The 14,460-nt window shown below is 47.8% G+C and overlaps 1 protein-coding gene across 1 annotated transcript in view; it reads left to right on the top strand.

Moving 5' to 3' along the window:
• Positions 1-5,893, top strand: part of PTPN3 (protein tyrosine phosphatase non-receptor type 3) — a 111,293-nt gene extending 105,400 nt beyond the window's left edge. The window contains 4 exon segments of the mRNA XM_047699159.1: positions 569-697; positions 1,648-1,793; positions 2,284-2,419; positions 4,451-5,893. Coding sequence (XP_047555115.1) covers positions 569-697; positions 1,648-1,793; positions 2,284-2,419; positions 4,451-4,528 — 489 coding nt within the window. The 3' untranslated portion in view covers positions 4,529-5,893.
• The last annotated feature ends 8,567 nt before the right edge of the window (positions 5,894-14,460 follow it).

The raw sequence follows: 14,460 nt of genomic DNA, 5'->3' as shown, positions 1-14,460 counted from the left end.
AGGTAGAGGAGAAAATGAGTCCAGTAGACTTCTGACTTCCCACTGTGTGCTCTTAACCGCTGTGCCTTGAGGCCTTCTACTCGAGTGGGTAGGGGATGGATGGTGAAGGAGGGTGAGGTGGATGCGTGTATGGAGAGCAGAGAAGGGGCCCGAGGCCCTGGAGCGCCGGAGGATGAGGAAGAGAGGTGGTTCCTGTGTCAAGGCATCATGTCTGAGGCCTCTCCTATTCTTCCAGCAAGCGGACCCGGATGATGAGGAGGCTGGGCTCTGTACCCAACCTCCAGGCTGCAGCCCCAGGCTGCACGAGAGCTGTGGCCTGGCCCCTGGCAGGCTCACTCCTATCCTACTCTCCAGGAGAGGAGGGGAGGCTCCTCTCCTGCCCTCAGGGAACAGACAGAGCTGATGGGCTCTGCCTGAGGCTGCCTGCTACCAGCCACTCTCAGAGTACCTGGTGGGAGTGTGTGGGCTCTGGCCGGATGCCCCTTCCCCGCCCCGTCCGTCCAGGTGACTGGTCCTGAGCACCAGCCCCACAGTGGAGGTTAGCTCATACCCGGCGGTTCCCTTGCAGACCAAGTGTCACCAGTACTGGCCTGATCCTCCCGATGTCATGGAACACGGCAACTTTCACATCCGATGTCAGTCAGAGGACTGCACCATTGCTTACGTGTTCCGGGAAATGCTGGTCACCCACACTGAGGTAAGCTGCACCCCTGCAGGGAATGGGGGTGGCGGGGAGGGCACAGCTTAGAGGCAGGTTCTACAGCAGTATCCCCCATGGTCCTGGGCGGGCTGGTGCCTCCAGGTCTGTTCTGCGTTTTCCCCTGCTGAGCCTCTCAGCCAGTGTACAGGCCGCCTTGTGAAGGAACCAGCACCCTTGTTCACAGCACCACTGCTCACCATAGCCCGCAGGTGGGAACGTCCACGTGTCCATTGACAGATAATGGAGAAACAAGATATGGCCCGTTGGTGCAGTGGAGATACTATTCAGCCTTTCACTGCCTTTCAAAAAGGCTGATGCATGCTACAGCAAGGATGACCCCTGAAGACGTTCTACTAGGTCAGATCAGCCAGTCACGAGAGGAAAGTACTGTGCAGCTGGACGGAGTAGCGCAGGAGTCCAAATCCGAGAGACAGGGAGCGGAAGGGTGCTTGGCTGGGGGGCGGGGGCACGAAGAGTTAGTGCTTCCCGGGTCCGGAGCTGCAGCTCAGGAAGATGAACGACCTCTGCGAAAGGCTAGTGGTGATGGTTGTACCACTCTGGGAAGTAGGTAATCCCACTGAACTGTACACCTAATGCTTAAAGTGGTAAGCTCACTGTACGTGTATTTTGCTTCCCGAAAGAAAGAAAAAGCCCATTTGTGGCCCTAATGGCAAGGACCATCAGAGCAAACGGGAAGGAATCGAGGAGGGCAGAAGTGGGGAAGAACCTGTCCTGGGGGTCGGGGGGCAGGGTTGTGGCCTGAGCCGTGTCCCAGAGGATGGGTGCGTGGGAGAGTAGCCCTGGGGAATGGGCTTTCCGGGGGCCTCGGCAGGGCTGTGCATGGCAGGCGGAAGGACAGCCAGAGACAGGACCACCATAACTGAGGCTGGGGTCCCCCTGCCCACCTTCTGGATGGACTCACCAAGGCCACCCTGCCTCTTCCACAGACCGGGGAGGAGCACACTGTGACGCACCTCCAGTATGTCGCGTGGCCCGACCACGGCGTTCCCGATGACTCCTCAGACTTTCTGGAGTTCGTCAACTCTGTGCGGTCCCTGCGCGTGGACGGCGAACCTGTGTTAGTTCACTGCAGGTACGGTGGCCCTCCGGTGCTGTTTGTGTTCACACACACACCCCAGAGGGAAAGACCTGGAGAAAGTTGGCAAAGAGCACCCTACATCCCACGACACCAGACGCCTTTACAAGACGCCTCTGCTTTACTTCTGCGCTGTTTCAAAAGATTTGGGATTTTATGAATAAGGTCCTGAATGTAGACCAGAAAAAGAAAGCTGCACCCTCAGCTTTCCGTCTGTCCTTGAGCCTCTGACCTTCATAATAGACGTGAATGAGAGTGGGGTGCAGCTTGCACTTAAAGCTGGGTTTCTCTTCACGGGTGTTGAAGCCCCTGGCCTCAGAATATGCTCAGCCCGTTCGACAGCACGCCCTGAATGTGCGTTTCGTATTTCTGAAGGTTAGGGGAGGAAGGCTGTGTCTGAGTAAACATGGGAACTGGCTGGGAGTTAAGCTGGGCCTTGCAGAAATACTGTGTGAGCAAATCCCAAGTCTCTGCTTCTGTCCCCCAGTGCTGGAATAGGGCGCACCGGTGTGCTGGTCACCATGGAAACAGCCATGTGCCTCATTGAGAGAAACCTGCCTGTTTACCCACTGAATATTGTCCGGAAAATGCGAGACCAGCGTGCCATGATGGTGCAGACATCAGTGAGTAGAAATCCATTGATAAAGGTAGTAACGGTGGCCAATACTTTCTGGCTGCTTGCCCTGGGCCAGGCCTCTGCGAAGGGCTTGGCATGTTCAGAGACCAAGGCTCAGGGCTCTGCATCCCTTGCCCAAGGTCGCAGAGCTTATCGGGGCTAAGCGACTCCAAAGCCCACCCTGTGTGACCTCTGTCTTTTGCTGCCCTTCCCCTTTGCTGTCTCCGTCATGTGGTTCCTGCCAGCCACGCGGCCAGGGAGCAGCCCTGGTTGTGTTCTACGTGCTCGAGCCACTGGCCCATCATTTATCCAACAGAAGTAAGCAAAGTCCCCCAAGGGTTTTACTGCACCTGCCTGTCTGTGGGTGAGCCTTTTGGCTCAATGGACATTTCACACAGCCCTACTCTCTCCTCCTTGGGCTGTCTCCCATGTGCATCACACCTGGGCCATTTAAACTGCAAGTGTCTCCCAAAGGAAATCTTGTGGGTTTCCCCTTGAACTTCAAGAGAGGGGGATGGGGGGATGTAGAAAAAAGCACATGATTCAGGCTACCCCACATACTGGGTGACCTTTGGCTAGTCCCTTAACCTCTCTCCAAGCCTCAGTTTCCCCAGCTTTTATAAAATGGGGACCATCCCACATTCATTTAGAAAATGGCACACAGGGGCACCTGGGTGGCTCAGTGGATTAAAGCCTCTGCCTTCGGCTTAGGTCATGATTCCCAGGGTCCTGGGATGGAGCCCTGCATCAGGCTCTCTGCTCAGTGGGGAGCCTGCTTCCCCCTCTCTCTCTGCCGGCCTCTCTGCCTACTTGTGATCTCTGTCTGTGAAATAAATAAATAAAATCTTTAAAAAAAAAAAAAAAAGAAAGAAAGAAAAGAAAAGAAAATGGCACATATCAGAGAGACCCAAGCTTCAATGTGGGGGAAAACTGGATCAGTCAGTTAAAGCTTCAACAGTAATGAAGTCTAAGGGGAGTCAAGGAACTCAGTGGAGGAGTATCAAAAGCAGACTTTGCAAAGTCAGGGAAGGCTTTCTAGAGGAGGTGGTAGAGTAAGCAAAGAAAGGAGTAGGAATGCCATGTTGCCGCCAGCTCTGTGCCCTCACAAGCTCATGGACAGAGATTCTAAGATTTCTCTAATGATTGTGAGCTCTTGTTTTATATTATACTTGGGAAATACAATTAAGAGGAAAAGATCAGGTTATTAAGACTCTCGTTCTCTGCCCTGGTTCATGTTACAGAAGCCCTCCCTGCCGGTTTACCATGGGTTTTTTGTTTTTTGTTTTTTTTAAGATTTTATTTATTTATTTGACAGAGATCACAAGTAGGCAGAGAGTCAGGCAGAGAGAGAGGGGGAAGCAGGCTTCCCGCTGAGCAGAGAGCCAGATTCGGGGCTCAATCCCAGGACCCTGGGAATCATGACCTAAGCCGAAGGCAGAGGCTTTAACCCACTGAGCCACCCAGGTGCCCAGGTGCCCCTGGTTTACCATGTTTACAGTGCATCTTCCGGGTGGATTTTCCCAGCTGGTAAAGCACCGTCTCAACGCTTTCTTTCACCCCGTACACTTCACTAAATAAGTTCCATAGGTGTCAGTTAATATAAAGAACCACATCATGTCGAGCAGCGTTCAGTGGCCCTGCCTAAAACAAGGTCCAGGCTCCTTACTGTGGCTCAAGGCCCCACATGCCCAGGGCCCGGCCGCCAGCGCAGCCTCTCCTTTCCCGCCCAGGTGTTCCTGGCCCGGGCTCTGAACCTTGACTCTGCCGCACAGAATGGGCTGCTTCCTCCCTCGGCAGGGGCTTCCATGACACTCTGCCTGTCACTGTCTGGGAGCCCCCAGCCCTCATGATGCAGGAATAACAGCTGCACGGGGGTCTCTGCCCCGCCGTGCGTCCCAGGCAGGGACTCAGGGTCTGCCCTGGCCCAGAGCCGGAGCTCAGAGCACTCACAAACCGTGTGAAAGACCGAGCGTGGATGCGGTACGAGGCCGTGTTTCCGGAGCCACAGGTGGGCTGACAGGTTTCTTTTCTTTTCCAGAGCCAGTACAAGTTTGTATGTGAAGCGATCCTTCGTGTTTATGAAGAGGGCTTAGTCCAAATGCTGGATCCCAGTTAAGACAACTGTGAAGCGTTCATTCCTCCTTCCCAAGGGCGTCCTCCGTCAGGACAGACCTTCTCTCCGGAAGCAGCAAGAGGAAATATGTAGGCCGTGGGGAAGGAATGAGCACATTTGAACCCAGGCACTTTAAAGTTCTCTAGAAGAGGTATCATGTACAGAGGAACCGTGTAGATAACGCATGCAGTTATAGCAACTCTTAGGCCCGTTCGTCCTCGAAATAAGCAAAAGGGGATCTCAGTTTGGGGCCTGTCCTATTGCCTTCCTCCCTAGACCTCACCATGTTCCTGTAAACCATCCTTGGGTAGTTGGGAGGGGAGGCCAGCCACAGTGTTGACCTCCCAGAAACAAGAGGGTGTGGCTACTTGAAGTTGCTAGGGCGTTTGTGTGTATGTGTTTATAGGACTCTAAGGGCTGAGCTTTCTGTGCTTCGAGGCAGAGCTGGAACCGTTGGCATTCACCCGCTGCTGCTAGGGGAACCCTGATGAATGTACTCAGAGGCAGGCTGGTGGGATTGCAGGCTAAGGGGCAGGCGTGACCTTTTCTGCCCCTCCTTCCTCTGCCCCATCTCCCCACCACTTCCCGTATTTCGTGTTTCTGAGAATCATGTCCAAAATGCCCCACTTGCTCCCTGCATTAGTGACCCTCTCCAGGGGCTCACACAATGCCTGGACCAGGTTAGTCATGTGAGTTCAGGCGAGCTTTCAGCTGAGGCTCTGAGAACGATGTCTCCTTAGGAGTAGGGTCCTTCTCGCCTGTCCGTCCTATCTGTCCTTGGGAGTAGGGTCCTTCTCGCCTCTGCTCGCCCCTTTGCTATACCTGCAGAACCCAAGACTGGAATTCTCGACTACTGAACCTACTACGTGGATTGCTGCTACTTCAAGCTATTAAACTTGAAACATTAACGATTTTCCTGAGGGGAGATGGGGTATCATCTAAATATTCAGAATCTTTGGCCCTTCTGAGGAAAGATCTAGTCGTGGAACCATGGGAACCCCAGCTTCTAGAGGGTTGTCCGTGGATGTGTGTGGATGTGTGTGTGTGCCCATGGTAAGTGTTTCTCAGGATCCCGAACTTGATTCAAATTACAGTTGAGTTTCTATAAAGAATGAGTCTCTGTATAGAAGAACAAATGTGTGCATTCACCCTCGGTTAGAATGGTCTCCATTTCATTTCAAAGGAGAGGATCAGGCTATCTGAATATAAACACAATTTGATGTTAATTTATTCTAAGTGCACCCCGATTTTGATTGTTCTAAAGAATTATGCCTTTGTTCATACTGTGTTAAATTTTTTAAAAATATTTGACAGGATTGTAGCAAATTATTATTTAAGGAAAATAAATTACATAAAATTTTTAACGTGGTATTTTTAAATAGCGGCTTTTATGTATCCAGAAGGGAGAGGAAGCTCAGCCAGTTTCTTAGTGGGATTTATAGGAAAAGGATGCTTTTATATCATAGTGTGCAGAAGTGAAGCCATTTTGATGGTTCGCAGACTCTGGACCATTTGAGTCATTTCCTGGTTGCAAGCTGGATACAGACCTAGATGATGGGAGCCGGGTTTCTGAAGGTTCTTTATCTCCAGACTTAGCTCATTTAGTTGCATACTTCCCACCTGTCCCCCACAGTATTTTACTGCTAAATGGCAAGGGTGGGAGGGAAGTGTCACACCATGTCATAGCCCACTACTCTGAGACAGGAGACCATCGAAGCCCCATCTTTATCGGATTCCAGAATGAACCCGGAAAGGTTGCAATTATGCAGCTGGAGATTTGGTTCCTGGTCCCACTCCTGAATAACCGTCTCTTGGCCTGGTCACTTTGGAGCAGTACACCTCTTTCTTCTATTTCCTGTAAAACAGGAGAAATAATTCTGAGGCTATGGGTTGACTATGAGGACGGAAGAAAATGCTCTCAGCAGGAGACTTCATCAGCTGGCAGCTATCTGACACTGCTTACAGGTGCATTACTTGGAAAAGTTAATTTACCAGCCATTAGCCCAAAACCAGAATCAGAAGTATATGGATCTTTCCACAAAAGAAAATTTCTTTTGCTGAGAACAAAAGGACAAATGAATATCCTCCTACCAATGCCTTTCTTCAGTCTGGACTCAAAAAACATCCTACCAGTTAAGTCCCAAAAAAGAGGGGAAGGTAGAAAGCTGACCGCCACGTAAATGCCATCAGGATGTCTAGCAAGACGTTGCTGTTTGATAAAAATGCACCAGCGCCCTGTGTGCAAGAAGCTTGAGAAGACTAAATGTGTTTGGAGAGTTGTGGTTTTTTTTTTTTCCTTAAAAAACAAATTATTCAATATAGTTGCAGAAATGCTCTCATTATTGTATGTAAATTTCTAAAAAGTTTACCAGGGTTCCAGCTCACCTTTTTCGGCCATGGTTCAGGCCAGTGGTGCAGACCCAGCAGATGTTACTAGCAACAAAATTCACGAAATACTGGGGAAGAACAAGACAAGACAATTATCGAAAGGGGCAAAATCCACGAGTAAGTATTACTACAGACACAGCTGATTAAATTTTGTGCCACCACATTCCTGCTTCAGTGCTTCCTACATTTAAACAATTATACTTTAGCCTTTTGGAGTCCTAAGTGAAAAACTTCAAAACGGAATATTTTGCCTGGAAAATTTGGCTGGATGTGAACAGAAAAGACATTTTACGTCTGCATTTTGTTTTCTGGAAGATCTGATCAGACCCACTGATGTGCTGACTTAAGAAGGGACGTCCCTCCCTGTGTCCCTGTAGAACCTGCACTTGGTATTTTGACTTCACAGAAAAAAAAAGATAAACTCAGATTGGCTGGGGGAGGTCAGGATGAGGGGTGTTATATCACAAACATGCTGGTCTGTAATTCCTACCATAGTAATTTATACTTAAAAAGGTTTTTAATTAAGTTTTTTATTTTAATTCCAGACAGTTAACATTAAAACATTAAAAATGCTTTTAGATTAGTGTAAGCGCTCTTGGTCCTCTATTGCTACCTGATACTTTTGTTTTTGTTGTTCCTCAGAAATTATCATTTTAGTGAAAGCAACAGGCCGCTTCATCTCTCAGAGGCAACAAAGAGGCAGCATCAATAGGAAATGCTCATAGACGTTCAAACAAGGGAAAGCTCACTAGGGTCTAGACCTAGACTTGGGTGAGATGTGACACCCTAAGGCTTCAATCTCCTTATGTGTCAAAAGGAGAAGATTGGGCTGGACTAGATGAGTTCTTGGGTTCTTTCACGTTTACCATTCTGGGAGTCAGTGTTCCAGAGAATTGAAATTAACCCCCAATCAAAGCCATATAATTCAACTGGAGAGAGACGTAGCACCTTTCCATGACTTGTCTCCGAGATACTGTCCCTCAAACATTAGCAGGGTTGAAAGCCGAGACAAGGATCGGCACCCTCTGGTTCTTGCCGTTCTGCGCTGAGAACAAAACCTGTAAAGACTGCAGAGACTCTGGCCTCAGCCTAACTCTGAGGAACCGAACATGTGGGAGTCTGATGGCCGACTGTCCGCCATCTTTATAACCCACATTCTGTTTGGAGCAACAAAAAGATTGGTATTTCATCGTTTTGGAAAGTATCTTAATAAGCAACGTTTTTTTCCCTACATTTGGGATGTTTTTCATTCTGAACCATCCGTGACTCTACTGAAAAAGTTTGATGATATAAAAACACACAAGTTATGCAACACTTTTTGTTGTGTGCTGACATTTTTATTCTAATAATTGTCTTGATTTCTGAAAGGGTTTTCTCTGTTTCTTTTTTTTTTTTCTCTAAGTAAATATCAACTGTCTTGGAGGAGAGTGCTCTCTGCTCATGCCTGCCTTCCCTTTGGTCAGGAGCATGACGATGCTCCGTACCTATTTCTGTCTTGACCTGGTATGGCAAATTCTAGATCTGAATTAGGTTCAGCTGTCATGACAACAATAACTGACGTAAAGAAGTTTCAGTACTTTATATATCACACAGGGCTGTCGGGTGGCTCCAAGAGCCGCAGGGTCCCAGGTTCCTTCTGACCTGGTGCTCTGCCATCCCCGGGATGCTGCTTCAATGCTGAGGTCCGTGATGATGGCTCCAGCCAGCCTGATGGAGGAAGGGGGAAGGAGCAAGCAAAACCACCTCCCTTAGGGTATATCATCTCAATGTTGGACATCTCTATTGATTAGAACTTAGTGGTAGCATTATACCTCCTGCAAGGCAGTCTAGGAAAGGTTTTTATTCCCAGAAGCTACGTATCTTACAAATTCAAGAGTTCTGTTTCTAAAAAAAAAAAAAAAAAAAAAAAAGAGTTCTGTTTCTGAGAAGGAAAGAATGGGTTTAAGGGACAATTAATAATCTCTACCATAGTTCAATCCTTTGGTTCTGCCGTTCCTCCTCTCTCCAAGGTAGACAACCCAAGCCCCAGCCCCTTATGGCTTGAAGCTAAAGCTAAGATCTCCTTTGGATGATCTGTGGTCTTCATCAGCTCTGCGTGATTTCTTGTATAATGACCTCTAAACTCAAGACAAGTCATCTCCCAACATAGTCCATAAACAGCAGGGAAGCAGAAATAGGAAAACAACCACTGAAAACTCATTCATAAGAGGAAAGAACAGGAAACACTGCTCCAAGCAGTTATCCAAGCCCACTGCACAGGAAGAACGAAGATGCTTCTAGAAGGCCAGTAAGTCCCTCAGCTGCCCGACAGCCAAGTCCTGCTCTCTGGGGGGACTTCCTTGTCCATGGGCCTCCATGGCCACATCCAAGGTGGGAATGCAGTGGTGGGCAGCCTTCTTGGGGACAGAACAGCTTTTGTCACCTGTTTACTTCTGGAGCAGTTTTGGGGGGGTCCCCAGAGTTGTGGTTTCTTGAATTCCAGCAAGTACCCACAGCTGAAGGTCTGGCCTAGAATGACATTCTGTGCTCTGCTCATGCCTCTTAAGGGTGACTACCTTGAGGCCACCAGAAAGAGAAGCCTTGGGTGGGAAGGCAAGACCCTTCATCTGACCTTTAGAGCTACCTAGTTATTTTCTGGCTGAGAGTCCTGAAGATGCCTTGCTGCCCTCAGCCTTATCTCCTGCTAAGGCTGTCACTTCAAGGCCACTGCCTTGAATAGCTGCAGTTTGGAGAACATCAGCAGTTGGTATTTTCTGTACTTGAAGACCTTCATGCATCTTGAGCACAGGTTACAGGCTGCCTCCCTTAGCCAAGCCAGGCTCCCTCCCATCTCTGCTGCAGCCCACCAGGCTCAAGCCCCAGCCAATCTCACTTTTATGGGACTTAGTGAAAAGCAACAAGGAACAACAGTCATACTTATTGTACCCTCCCACCATTTTCTCTATTATCTGGCCTTGGTCAGCATGTGGTTCCTCCTCCAAAGTACTGCAGATGACACTTCCATCAAAGTGACACCTTAGTCACTGTATAAAAGGCAATGTCTGTCTTTGCCATCTGCTGGCCTGCCAGTTCCACTAAGCCAATGCCATATTTTAGTTGTTATTTGCAACATCCTACTTTTGAGGATCAGATTCTGAATCCCAAAACCAAAGTAAAGTTGGCTGGAGCAAAATAGAAATTTATTTCTCTCTCAGATAAACACAGGAGTCCAGAGCTGGTAAAGGGGCTAAATGGTTATCATGATCTGTGCCCCTCCAATCTCGTTGCTCCATTAGCCCCAGCATACATCTTCATCTTCTACCTCACAGTCCAAGACGGCTGCTCCAGCAGCAGTCATCACATCCACACTCCAGCTGGAAAGAAAAAGGGAAATGGTGGCAAAAAATGCCTTTTGCCTTTAAGGATAATTCCTAAAAGTTGCATAGACTTTTTTGCACTGACAAACAGTTGGCCAGAACTTAATCATATGGGTACACCTAGCTGCAAGTAAGTTTAGGAAATGAAGTCTTTATTCTGGATGGCGCACTACCCAGCCAAAAGTCTGGAGTTTTCTTACTGAAGACGGGGAAATGATGGTTTGGGCACCTTAGCAGCTCCTCTGCAGATTCCTTGACTCTGAAGTCAAGGAAACAAGCCCTACTGAAGGGCTGACTTAGGAGGAGCTACTCTGCTCAAGATCTAGTGCACAGGGAGGATGCAGTGAAATCATTCAGGTAAGACTGACTGATGGTCTGGAAGTACAACACTCACCAGCTGACAAGGTCAGCACCCATCCCTTACATGCCAACAAGGTTGGAATAAGAATAGATTGATAACACAGACTCAACTTCTTTTCTAGAAACCCCAGAGCCCCACCCATTCCCCATCCCCAAATTACATAAGTTAGTCTCCCCTTGGCCACCCTTGTATCCAATAGTCTCAGTCCCTAAACCTCCGGGTTCCTCTCGTGGTCAAGGAAGGATCCAGGGTTTTCTGCTGAGGCTGCCCCCCGGGACTTCCAACATCATCGTCCAAGCCAAAGGAAGAACCAGGGAAGACCTGTTGGGACCTGCGGTGGCAGAAGTCCAGGGGAGAGATGGTGGCAGTGAGGACAAGGTAAGTGGTCACAGCCCCAACATAATGTAAGAGGAAGAAGAGAGGACTCATAACTGGCAGGTGTGCAGAGAGAGGAGCTGAGGGCGGGCCAGTTTCTAGGTTGGGCAATGGGGTGCGTGTGGCTGCCGCAAGCCAGGAGGACCAGGTGTGGGGAGGAGGATGAGATTGCTGTTTGGGGCTGACGTCCAACGTTAGGGACACGTAGAGCCAGTCTGAGGAGTCTCACACAGCCACGTCTAAACACAAAAGTTCATTCTTTTTTTTTTTTAATTTTATTTATTTATTTGACAGAGATCACAAGTAGGTCGAGAGGCAAGCAGAGAGAGAGGAAGGGAAGCAGGCTCCCTGCTGAGCAGAGAGCCCGATGTGGGGCTCAATCCCAGGACCCCGGGATCATGACCTGAGCCGAAGGCAGAGGCTTAACCCACTGAGCCACCCAGGTGCCCCACAAAAGTTCATTCTTAAAAATGATGTAGATACTCCTGGGTCCCAAACACCCCAGTGGGCCACTGTAGTTGCCTTTTCTTTTGTGCTCTTTGTGCTTGAATTTTAATCCATTCCGACGCTCTCTGTAATTAAGTGCAGTTATTAAAATAGTCCGTCTGAGGGTGAATATGCAGTTGTCATAGTCTCATCAGGCTGCAATAACGGAAGAGTACGGACAGGGTGTCCCACAGTGAAGGAAGAAGAGAGGAGAGAAGAAAAATGAGGTAAAATATTTTAAAATATTCATGATGCCGCAAGGAAAAAGTGCAACAGAACTGCCTGGCGTAGAGAATTGCCTAGGAGAGGCACGCGTGTGACGAGTGTGAGGTCACTGTGACCTCGGCCTCTGGGGCTCCCGTGAGGAACCGCGCACTCACATGTCACCCAGACCAGGCGCACGGCTTCGGTTGCAGTGAGAGACCTACCTGGCAACGGCCGGAGGTGTGGAAAGGAGAGCAGGCCTGATCGTAATCGAGGCCAGTGAGTCAAAAGTGGAAATAGAAGACGCGCTATTTATAAACCAACCATAAAAACTCGCCAGATTGAAAGAGAAACAACTAAGAAATACCTAGACACATTCTAAGATACATGTTCGAGTCGGAGCCCTTCAGGGGCCTCTCATTTCTTGTTTCAAATCTGCGTTGTCCTTGATAACATAGAGCTTGGAGGCATTCTGTTCTTGTGTTTGGTACGCACTGTCCGGGCGTGCGGTTGCCCAGCAGGCCCAGGAGCTGCTCCCTTCCCTGCAGTCGGTGCCCAGCAGCCTTCTGTGTGTCTCCCTCCATCAGCAAACCGGCCTCAGGCAAGCCCTCCCGCACAGATCCTTGATCGTCATATTTCTGCCTCACTCGTCCCAGGTCAAGCTCTCCTGTCTTTCCTTCCTACCACCCAAAACCCAAAAGCTGTTCATAGCCGCCTCCTTCACAATGAACAAGATGTGGAAACCAGCCAAATGTCTGTCAGCAGATGACTGGAGAGACAAGACATGGTCTGTCCACACAGCGGAACATTATCTGGCCAGGAGTAGGAGCGCAGGGCTGACACACGCTACAACATGGGTGAACTTTGAAAACACGCTAAGTGAGCGAAGCCAGACACAAAAGGTCAGGTGTCGAATGACTCCACTTATAGGAGTGTCCCGAGAAGGCAGATTCATAGAGACAGAAAGTAGATGGGAAGTTGATCCGGGGGGCGGGGGGGTGCTGGGAGGAAGAGGGGTGGGGAGTGACCGCTGATGAGTATGGGATTCCTTTTGTGTGGCCCTCTGATGGCTGGGAAGACACCGCCTCTCTTATGTGTTGAGTCTGTGGTTATGCTCACCTTATCTCCCTGCTGGAGAGATCACAGCACAGAGAGAAGCAGGTGTCACTAAATGTCCGCGAAATGAACACCAGCCAGTGCTCTTCCCTTCATGTTGCTGATCTCAGCCAGGACCCTGTTCTCCCGAATACTCTGCCTTGATTATGTCCCTTAACACCCCACCACCCTTCTCCCCAGGACAAGAAGTTATTAAAGGAGCTGGGGGAGAGACGAAAGAAAAAGATCACTACGTCTGACCACATAAAAATTCAGGACACCATATGCACCAGAAAAAGGCAATCAATAAACTGAGAAAAATATTTGTAACAAATATGACAAAATTTTCAAAGAAGAGATACCATTTTTAGCTTTACACTTGGCAAAAATAAAGTCATGTTTTTAGGCATATTTAATGACAGTTTTATGGAAAATATTCGAATGGAGAAAAGCCTACAAAGGAAGTCAACATTTTGAGAGTGATTAGACCAAAGTTGTGGGATTGGGGGAGGGGGAGGCTTTTTTGTTAAGTTTTGTTCTTTTCCAATTGTTTATGATAAATAAGCATTACTGATAGAGTCATAAGGACAACACAACAGATTATGCTGACTTTCCTGTAACATAAGTCTCCATGTTGATAAGGGGGAGGTAAGATGACAGTGTTGGAACATCAACTAGTACTGGAACATCCTGGTAGGTACAACCTACCAGGAGAGCTACCATTTTAACCTTTGGTCTTAAGAACTTGAAAAATGTTTATATCCTTTAATCTAACTTCTAGTCATTGATTCAGTTGATTAGAAAAAAGCAGCTATGAAATCAAACAGAAATGGAGGCAATTTTTATACGTCATTGTTCTTTGCAGAGATTTCTAAAGCACGGAAACATTGGAAACAATGGAAGTGTCCAATATTGAGGATATAGGTTAAATCAATTATGGCATGGTCATACAAGAGAATGTGCAATCATGGAAAATACCATTTGTAAGGAACAGTTAAGCAAAATTAAAAATGATGATGTAATGTCCAATATAAAAGGCTCAATACAAACTAAAGAGCATGGTCTTCAAGGTGTGTACGTGCATACAGAACGAGAGGCTCAAAAGATTCTACCACTAGGTTACCAGTGACTATCTTGAGGTTTATGAATTAAAGTTGCTTTTAGGTTTTTTTTCAAAACTCTCATGTATCTTTTTATAATGGGGGAAAAAAATCATTTTTAAAAAAACCTCTTTTACCTAGTCACAGATTGCTTAATAGTACAACTTAACATCACAAAGGCATGTGACTTTGACCGAGGAGTTTCACCTTCAGGAATGTATTCCTCACCTGTGTGAAGTAGCCCACGTACCTGATTATTCACTACAGCATCGTTATGGCAGAAGCCTGAAAACAACTCGAATGCCCAGCATAGAGGTCTAGTTAAATTGTAATACAGACTTACAATGGAATATTCAGCCATCACAAACAGCAATGAGGAAGCCCTTTATTGTTATTACTCTAGACTTTTACAAACTAGCATAGTAAATGTTCTATACTATCCTTTTATTACTATTATACGAATATAGAATGCTCTCCCAGATAGTGTTAAATGAAAACAGCAAGATAAGAACAAGGTGTGGAGAAAACTTCCAATTATGTAAAAAAAAAAAGTTGAATAGAACATCCGTC

This window comes from Lutra lutra, chromosome 13, assembly GCF_902655055.1.
Source record: "Lutra lutra chromosome 13, mLutLut1.2, whole genome shotgun sequence".
In the NCBI taxonomy this organism is placed as follows: Eukaryota; Metazoa; Chordata; class Mammalia; order Carnivora; family Mustelidae; genus Lutra; species Lutra lutra.
The sequence above is the reverse complement of the archived record's forward strand: the minus strand, read 5'-3'. Positions and strand labels throughout refer to the sequence as shown.